General features: G+C 56.4%; 1 protein-coding gene across 1 annotated transcript; it reads right to left on the reverse strand.

Annotated features, from left to right (window-relative positions):
* Positions 1–2,188: 2,188 nt before the first annotated feature.
* EMILIN3 (elastin microfibril interfacer 3) lies at positions 2,189–8,174 on the reverse strand. The gene is made up of 4 exons (XM_065754385.1): positions 7,993–8,174; positions 6,370–6,492; positions 4,582–4,829; positions 2,189–4,080 (listed from the first exon to the last, which is right to left on the reverse strand). The coding sequence occupies exons 1-4, from the start codon at positions 8,172–8,174 to the stop codon at positions 2,189–2,191; spliced, it is 2,445 nt and encodes an 814-aa protein (XP_065610457.1).
* Positions 8,175–8,480: the final 306 nt, after the last annotated feature.

Consider the following 8,480-nt stretch of genomic DNA (forward strand, 5'->3'; position numbering starts at 1 on the left):
GTACCTATTGCCAGCTGCCTCGGAAAGCTGCCCAGCACAGGACAACCACATGGGCACCATCTCCTTCCTTCTCTGCAAGCAAAAAAATGCCCTATTTTACACTTTCACTTTTAGACACTGATAGCTGAGAACTGAAATACAAACTACCTTCAAGTGACTAGTCAGGAATAGTCCAAAGATAGCACCATGTTCTGGAAGGTCAGACTTCTTCCTTGTCCCGGTTCGGTCAGTGCCAGCCCTGGCTCTGTGCTGCAGGAAGCTGTCCCACTGCTTTCTGCCCCAGCCCTGGCCGCACGGCTTGGCAGAGGAGAGCCTGGGGCTGGGTTTTCTCTTTGGTTGCTGCAGCCCTCCTGGGGCGTGGGGCAGGGTGCTCCTGTAAGGCAAGGACAGCCCTGGCCCATCACAAAGGGCTGCCTCAAGCTCCCTGCCCTCTGCTGAGGGGAAGAAATGAGTTTGTCCTGTTTAAAAGCAGGTTTCTTGGGATACCCAACAGCAGCTGGAGGTTGCTCCTCAGCTGGAGCAGGTTCTCCGGGAGCAGAACTGCAGCTGGGCACTGCTCACTGTTCCCATCATGTGGGGCAGCAAGGGGAACCTGCAAAGGCACAGAGCGGGAGCTGAGCTGGAAGGGCCCATGAGCTACAACACTGAGCTGAGAGAAGAATGTTCCTCTGCTATAAAGTGCCAGAGCTGGTGAGGTGGAGGCTAAGTCTCCTCTTCATCCTTTCTGGAAACAATGTCCCTGTTGGCTGAGCAGCAGAGGGTGCCCATGCACCCCTGGGAAATGTGGGCACCTGCTCCATGAGGCCAGGCTGGCACTGCTTGGCACACACTGACCTTCTCCAGTCTTCATGGGAAAGCAGGATGACATTGGGTAAATCACTTTGGTTTTCATACCACCTCCAGCCCCGTGCTGACCCAGGAGCACAGCTCAGCCTTTCCCCAGGGTTGAGCTCAGGAGAAGTCTTCTCAAGGCGCTGCCTCACTCTGGGGTCCCTGGATCCTCAGCATCCCCTCAGAGCCAGGGGATCCCAAAGCAGAAACACGCTCCTGCTCCCAGATGGGGAAACCCACAAGCAGGTGTGCCCTCATGCTCGCATCCTGGAGCAGCCACACCTTGCCTGCCTCTGGATAAGGTGAGGAAACCATGTTCACAGTTGAAGTAATAAAACAGGAGAAAACCAGAGCTGGAGGGCAGGAGGCTGCTCCATGCCTGGCTTTGTCTCTTCAGAGATCTATGCACACGTGTCTCTGGGAAAGACACAAGTTTTTCCATAACCCTTTGCATCAGTGCCAGGTGGAACAAGACAGAAAAGTACATTAGGATTGCAAACCACAGCAGCACTAAGGGAGCACGTGGGCTCATGCAAATGCTGCTGGGACTGGTGAGAGGTGCTCCATGCAGCTCTTCAGAGTACAGCAAGAGAAATGGGGGCAGCAAGAGAAAGATTTGCAAGGGGATGAGAACCACGACAGCAGATTGTTCAAAAATATATACACACACACACCATATACATATATATGCATGTGTTTTCCTAATGTATATCCTCATGTGCTCCATAAGGCATGTGCGTTTGCATGGAGAAGGCAACAGTAGAAATGGATTTACCTTCTGCAGGGAGGGCTGTCGGCCCGAGGAGGGGAGTGCAGCTCCCCAGGGCTGCACGAGTACGTGTTGGCTTTGAAATCCACAGTTCCTGCAGTGAGTTGTTCCCTGGAAGGAGCCCTGGCTCTGTTCAGTCCCTGGATGAAGATGCAGGTGGTCTTTAGGTCAGAGAATTTCTATCCCTCAACTGACAACTACAGCGTTTTATTCTTCAAGAAGCAATCAATTCACAAAAAATAAAAATAAAATAATAATAATAAAAAATAAAAATAAACCTTCCTGCCTCCAGCTTCCTCCTGAATTGTCCTTCTGGGGTCATCAGCCCCTCAGCCCACGCACCGCCTCCAGCCCTGTGCTGGTACCCGCTGCTGCGGGGGCTGCGCAGCTGCTGCACCACGAGGCAAGCACCAAAACCAACACAAATTAAAAAAAAAAATCCAAAAATTAAAAAGGAGGGGGTGGAGGAGAGGGTGTAGCAGCTTTTAATTTATCTTTTCATTAAAAAAAAATAATAAAAATAAGAAGTTGTCACATTGGAGTCTGTGTGATATGAGTCAAGAGAGGAAGCGGCGCGTTTTGGCAGGGCTAATGCTTCCCACCCGCCCGCTCCTCCAGGTGGCCGAGCTGCTCCGCCAGCTCCAAGACCTTCGCTTGGCAGTCGAGCAGGTTGTCCTTCAGCCCTGTTATTTCCTGAGAGTGGGCAGCCAGCGTCCCGTTGAGGCGGTCCATGCGGTCCCACAGGCCGCCTGCCTGTTTCTCCAGCTCGCCCCTCACCCCGTCCAGGCTCCCCAGCACAGCTCCCAGCCGGCTGCAGGCTCCTTCCACCCTCGCCACACGCTCGTCGAAGTGCGCGACGTCGTGCTGCAGGCTGCGGGCTGCGCTGCGGCAGGAGCTCAGCTCGCCAGCGATGCGTGCCTTGAGGCGCTCCAGGTCGCCCTTCAGGTTGAGCACGCGGCGGTTGCTGAAGAAGAGCTGGGAGCCCTGGTCGCTGACTTTCTCCTGGATGGAGTGCACCTCGTCCTCGATCTTCCGCTCGTGCTCATCCAGGGAGGAGTTGACGTGCGTCACGGTGTCTGAGTACTGCGAGACGGAGTCCTTGAGCCCCGTCAGGGATTTGCTGACCGTGTTCAGGTTGATCTTCAGCAAGGTGATCTCCCCCTGCAGAGCCCCCGCCGCCTCCTCCTCGATGCGCCGCTGGATCTCCAGGATGGTGGCGTTCAGCTTGCGCAGCAGCTCCGAGGTGCTGTCCATGCGGAGCAGCAGGTCCTGGTTCTTGTTCTGGCAGTCCTCGATCTCCGTGCGGAAGGTCTCCACGTCTTTGGAGGCAGAGCTGCAGCCTGAGGAACAGGTGCTCTCCAGCGTGACCAGGCGGTTCTGCAGCACCTCCAGCTTCTCGTCCGTGCGTTTCCTCATGCTGGCGAGCTCCCCCTCCAGCACGGGCACCACCGCCCCGTCCATGTCCACGGGAGCACTAACATTGTTCAGTTCCCCAATGATGCCCATGAACCTGTCCTCCAGGGTCTGCATTTTGTCTTCAAAGGCTGTCCTCATGCCATCCACTTCTGCCACCACTGTGCCTCTCATGCTGTCCTCCATGCTGGAACAGCAGCTCACCGTTTCTCTCTCGGTAGCGTTCAGCCTGGCCTCCATGTCCTCGAAGCGCCCTTCAAAGAGGTTCCCAAGGGTGACGGTGGACATCTCTCCATCCATTCGCGAGTGCAAGTTCTTCTGTGACTCAGAGATGCTGTGCAGGCCCTTCTCCAGGATGTTCATGCGGTCAGTCAGGTAGTCCAGGCTGCTGCAGCAGCTTTCCACCACCGTCAGCCCTTGGATCTGGGTCTCCAGCTGGGAGATCTCTTTCTTGATCTCCAGTTCCTTTCCATCCAGCGTCTGCTGCAGCCGTAGGTTGGCAGCTTTCTCCTGCTCGCACTGCTGCTGCACCTCCTGGATGCGGAAGTCGCAGGCGGTCTGGATCTTACCCAGCTGCTTCTCAAAGCCATCGAGCAGCTCCCCACGCAGGCTGCCTAGCCGTGCCGCCACGTACTCCTCCAGCAGCTCCATGGAGGTGAGGGGCGAAGGCCGTGCCGCCTCCAGCAGGTGTTTGAGCTGCCCGTCGTGCTCCAGCACCATGCCGCGAACCTCGTGGAGCAGATCCACCTTGGACTTCAGCACATCGCTCACCTCCGCCACTTTGGTCAGGATCTCCCCAACCGGTGGATACGAAGCGACATCGGCTTTGTCCGCCACATCCACCAGCCCGTCGGGAATGATGCCAAAGCCCACGGAGGAGTCGGGCGTGCCGGGGCTGTTCATCAGCGAGCCGATCATCTTGCTGGTGTCCTCCTGGATGGCCAGGCGCAGGCGGTCCCCCAGCCCACTCACCAGCACGTGCAGGCTGTCGTAGGCCTGGGCCAAGCGCCGCACCTCCTCTTCCAGCCGCTCCAGGCGGTCCCCAACCAACCCAGGGAGCTTCCTGCCTGCAGGGGACAGAGGAGATGGTCAGGGTTGTGTCCTTTACCTCCCTCCTGAGCTTCTAATTGGTTCAAGTCCTTTCCATTGTCTCATAGAACAGGTTGCGTTGGAAGGGGTCATCTGGTTCCAACCCTTCTCCTTACTGGGATCAGCTGCCTCTTGTTGTCTCAGCCAAGCATCACCTCACCCTTCCTCCTTATAGCCCAGTATCTATTCAGTTTAATGGGGAGAACCTGCTTTCTTCCTGGGATGGTAACTCCACCACCTCCCTGGGCAGCCTGAGGATGCTCCCTCCCAACCTACTATAAGCAATGAGGTACAGCAATTTTGAAGCCACACATTTTGAAATGTAGCAGATAAGTGATCCTCAAAGCAATGAGAGGTCAGGCATCTGGTCACACAGGTCTGTCAGACTCATGCCCTATGCTGGAACACAAAGCTGTGACCATGTTTGTGACCAAAACCAATGGTGCAGTAACACGAGGACACAAAGAGTGAGGTCTCACCATATTGATTCTTCTTTGGTCCTGCAAACAGGTCGGGGTGGCTCTTCGGATGGGGGGGCACTCTGGGGAGAGGGAACATCTTCGGCCCAGGAGGCATTTTGGGGCCGGGGTGCTGTGGCATCAGGCCAGGCTGCTCAGTGGGGGTGTCGTGGCAGCCTTCTCCCATGAAACCTGGGCAGCACCTCCAGGCCAGCTCAGTCACTGTCTTGTAGCCAATCTTGTACCTGGGTCTGAAGAAGGTGCGGTACCTTTCCAGGAGAGGGGAGGGAAAGGGAAGGCAGTTTAGAGAGGCAACTTCAGCTCTGAGTAACAGAGAAGAGCGGGGCCACAGGTTCTGGTGGGTTTAAAGAGAACCTGGCTGAGACACACAGAGCACAGCCTACCCACTCCCACTCACAGCACCAATGCTCAGTGCAGCACCAGCAACACCTTCCCAAGCTCATTAACCAGCTCTGCAAAAGCATCCCACAGCCTCCCCAGGACTGGATCATAAGCTGTGATAGCCAGGTGCCATTATACTTCATGGAGAGGGTTTTTTTTATTAGTGAGGCATGGGTTGATTTTTATTTATTATCATTTTTTTTTAAACATTGGACTCCTGATATCAGCTTGGAAAAGCAGCAGCAAGTATATTGCTCTGGTCCCCCAACAGATGAACTGTGACAGATGTTGAACAGTTGGGCAACTTCCAACACAGAGGTGCACGAGTAGGAATGATGGAAGTGACACCAGAGCCCTTGTGAGCTCACACCTCTCAGGCAAGATGCAGACAGCAGTGAGGGCTGTGTGCTCCCAGCTTCCCATGGACTTTGCCAGGAGGAGCCCAGAGCCCTGGCAGGGCTGGGTCAGGAGCCAGCCAGCATCTGTCCCCATATCTCATGGGGGGTGAAAGACCCATCTCTCACCACCTCCACACAGCCAGTGCTTTGACACTGCCTTCTGTGAAGTTCCAATTTTAGTTTACCAGGAGCTAAAAACCCTGAAGTTCCTTATTTTGAAACAGCGTGCACAATTGGGCCCTTGTTCTTCAGCCCATTCAGCAGAAAGTCTCAGAGGAGACTGCACATGCATCCTAAAGAGCAGTGTTCTCACCAATCCATCACACCAGGCACCCCCTATCTGAGCACTATAACTGTCCCCTCCATATCTCCAGCGTCCCTGCCCAGACTGCAACCTCTGCAGCAAGAACCACATGAAGAAGTCGCTCACAGTGAGGGGAAGAGAGGGAAAAAAAAAACGAACAAACAAACAAAAAAAACCCAACAAATCCTCTACTATTTGAATAATTTTAACATTTCACAGCATCAGTTTCCCAGGGCTTCAAACTTGTGGAAAACGAGCTTAAAAAAAGCTCTGTTCCTCTTCCTGGAAGCTGAAGAGCCGTGGTCCTTCCTTCCTTCTGCCCACAGGTTCCAGGCCCAGCAGCAAAGCAGGACGCTGCTGTGACAGCCACCACCAGTGACATGAAGCAAGGACTCCAGCAGGCAGGCACCTTCCCCATGCCTGGCTCCCAGGGCAGCCCCTTCCAGCCCTGCTTTCCTGGTGCTCCTATTCCCAGGAGGTGCAGGGAAGAGATGGAAGCATGGCATTCCTACAGCAGAGCATCCCTGCCTGGTGGGGGGGAAAGCACAAAGCCTTACTGTCTGCCCTGCTCCAGCACAGCATTTAGGAGGTAGCAGAGAACTTGAAATTCAACATTTCCCCGTGGCAGCAGCTCTCAGCCCACCCTGCTTCCCCCTTCCCTCAGGGAAGGGCAGCCCTCCAGCCCCTTCGTGTCCCCATACTCACAGCACTTTCCCTGGGCACTTGGGACCCCAGCTGCATTTGTGGTACTCAGCTTTGACGTAGCTCTCAGCACCGTCCTGCAGCGTGCAGGTGACATTGCGCTGCACCACATAGGCACAGTAACTCCTGTGGGGGGAAGAACAGCAATGCAGCATCACCTTCTGCCCCAGGGGCACAGCACGACAGCCCTCAGTCACCTGGAGCTATGCTCAGCAAGACAAACCATGGGGACAAGCAGAGACCCCCAGCAACAGGGCTTCTGGGAATCATCAGCCGCAAAGAAACCTCCTCAGTTCCCTCAGAGCAGCAGTGCAAGGTGCAGAGCCTCCTCCCTTCTGCCACCATGACCACAGCTGGGTGCCACTGGGTAGCACCAGCTCCAGAGCAAGAGACAGCTGGAAGAAAGGATGCAGGAGTCCTGCTAGACAGATGGAGGCCAAGGCTGCTCTGCTGGAAGCAGGCTGGAGCAGATGGACGCAGTCCTTGGGGGCAGGCAGTGGGGACGTGTGGTGAGGCATGGGTTGAGGGTGGGGACACAGCAGATGGCAGAGCGGGAGGAGAAGAGGGCAAAGGCAGTGATGGAGGGTCAGCATGACAGAGCAGATGGGCTGAAGCGAGCTGCTGGATCAGAGATTTGCAAGGCAGGAGGACACAGTGCATCCCCTTCTCCACAGCCCCTCTCCAGGAGCTCTCCTTGCACCCCTGGGATAATCACAGCAATTCCTGTCATTTCCAGCCCCGGTGCTCCCATGAGAGGCTGCCAGGCCCTGGACACGTGCATGGCTCAGTGCTGCAGATCGCTGCTCCAGGGTGAGTCACTTACCCATGCACAGGGCTACTCGAGAACTAAGGCCAGCAACTTTTCTTAGCTGGATGGAAGGGAGATCATGTGTGCATGTGGAAATTTAGAATCACTCTCTATCCATAAATCCAGGATTTACTTTTAAAACACCTCAAGCCTCCTCTCTAAGAAAGCTAGTAGCCAACACAGGCAATCTGCTAGCCACTATTGATGAACAGTGCACATTTGTGGCTGCTTGGGTTGGGATGGCTCTGGCTTGCTCCCCTTTGCAGAAACACCCCTTTCCTTCTCACCCACCTGTGGGTAGCAGCTTTATAGCTGCAGCCTGATGTTTTCAGGGTGAGCAGCTGGAAAATGTTACAGGGCTTGGAAAGCTCTCACTGGCATTGCCAGTATTGTTCATTTCAAATGTTACTTTATTCATTTCAGCTTCTTTCTAACATCACATCCTCCCCTTTTCAGAAGGGCTAGATACAAAACTGCTCTATCAAACAAGCACAGAGCCCCCCACAAACATAACAACATCCTTTTTGCTGGGGAATGGAAAAGCGTATCAAACATGCAAAGCTCGCATTCCTCTCTTGCCTGAGCTTTCCAGGTTACTTAAAGAAAATACATCTCAGTCCCAGTAAGCCCCGTACACAGATAAATGCAACCCCATCCGCACCCGCTCCCCACCCCATCCCACCCGAGACTGCAGCACACGCACCCCTACGGGACCCGCACGCAGAACCCGGTCCCTTTCGGGGCCACGACCCACCCCCAGCCCAGGACAGCCGGTGCCCACCCCGCGATGCTCGACGGCCGCGCACAGGGTCACTTACTTGTGCTTGCCCACGGGCTTGCCGAGCTGCGGGCTGGAACCGGTCGTGTAGAGGCTGTACCTGCCGCCGTAGGGCAGGGGGGCAGCGGGGGGATAGAAGGTACCTTTGGCATCGGCGAGGGCCAGCAGCGTCCCCAGGGAGAAGCAGGCGAGCAGAGCTCCGCGGCGCAGCGCCCGCCGCATGGTCCCGGCGGAGCGGGGACGGGGCGGAACGGGGACGGGGCGGCCGCGGGCTCCGCTGCGGAGGGGTCGGAGCTCCGCCCTGCCCTGCCCTGCCCTGCCCTGCCCTGCCCTGCCCTGCCCTGCCCTGCCCTGCCCTGCCCGCCGGCACACGCTGCTCCGCCGCCCGCCCGACCCCTTTTGTAGGGCGGTGGCAGGGGCGGGCCGCGCTCCTCCCCCAGCCCTCCCCCGGCCCCCGACCCCCGGCCCCGCGGGCGGGGAGACAAAGCCGAGCCCCCCGCCCCTCGGAGCCCCGCGCTGCCGGGCGGA

Source organism: Cyrtonyx montezumae, unplaced genomic scaffold (assembly GCF_038088225.1).
Source record: "Cyrtonyx montezumae isolate F1298 unplaced genomic scaffold, pur_monq_1.0 scaffold_9, whole genome shotgun sequence".
NCBI lineage: Eukaryota > Metazoa > Chordata > Aves > Galliformes > Odontophoridae > Cyrtonyx > Cyrtonyx montezumae.

Excerpts from the sequence above, each read along its gene's own strand:
- EMILIN3 (XM_065754385.1), bottom strand. The coding sequence starts at position 8,174 with ATGCGGCGGGCGCTGCGCCGCGGAGCTCTGCTCGCCTGCTTCTCCCTG. Across the intron at positions 6,493-7,992 it reads AAGCCCGTGGGCAAGCACAA|GAGTTACTGTGCCTATGTGG; the intron begins GTAAGTGACCCT and ends TTCCCCCCACAG. Across the intron at positions 4,830-6,369 it reads AAGTGCCCAGGGAAAGTGCT|GTACCGCACCTTCTTCAGAC; the intron begins GTGAGTATGGGG and ends TCTCCTGGAAAG.